Source organism: Wasmannia auropunctata, unplaced genomic scaffold, assembly GCF_000956235.1.
Source record: "Wasmannia auropunctata unplaced genomic scaffold, wasmannia.A_1.0 LD281815.1, whole genome shotgun sequence".
Lineage (NCBI taxonomy): Eukaryota > Metazoa > Arthropoda > Insecta > Hymenoptera > Formicidae > Wasmannia > Wasmannia auropunctata.
This window is the reverse complement of record NW_012081075.1, coordinates 1-391: the sequence shown is the minus strand read 5'-3', so window position 1 is coordinate 391 and position 391 is coordinate 1. Positions and strand designations below refer to the sequence as shown.

General features: G+C 43.0%; 1 protein-coding gene across 1 annotated transcript; it reads left to right on the top strand.

The window, feature by feature from the left end:
- Positions 1 to 6: 6 nt before the first annotated feature.
- On the top strand, positions 7 to 374 carry LOC105461642 (serpin B3-like; the record flags this gene model as incomplete). The annotated part of the gene is made up of 2 exons (XM_011708147.1): positions 7 to 52; positions 172 to 374. A coding segment is annotated over exon 2 (188 nt), but the record flags the coding sequence as incomplete, so codon positions are not given.
- Positions 375 to 391: the final 17 nt, after the last annotated feature.

The window sequence follows — 391 nt, the reverse complement described above, 5'->3', positions numbered from 1 at the left end:
TTTCAAGCAGAAGCCGGCATACGATGCTAAATGTATCGAGCTGCCGTACGCGGTAATGTTGCTTTCTCATAAATTTTCGAAAAAAATTTAGAAAATTAAACGAGATATTTTGCCACAAACGTGTTTCACGGCGAATATCTCTTTATGGGCTTTTAATTTTTCTTGTCGCAGAATAAAGAGATCAGCATGGTGATTATCCTACCTAATCAAATTAACGGTCTGGCTGCGCTGACCGACAAACTTGCTGAAGTTAGCGCGGAATGCAGCACTCGCCTCGCGCAAACGTACGAACGCGAAGTCCGACTGTTCCTGCCCTTATTCAAGACCGAGTCCAAAATGGATCTTGGCGATACATTGAAAACTAAGGTACGTTCGTATACGCCAATGTTTC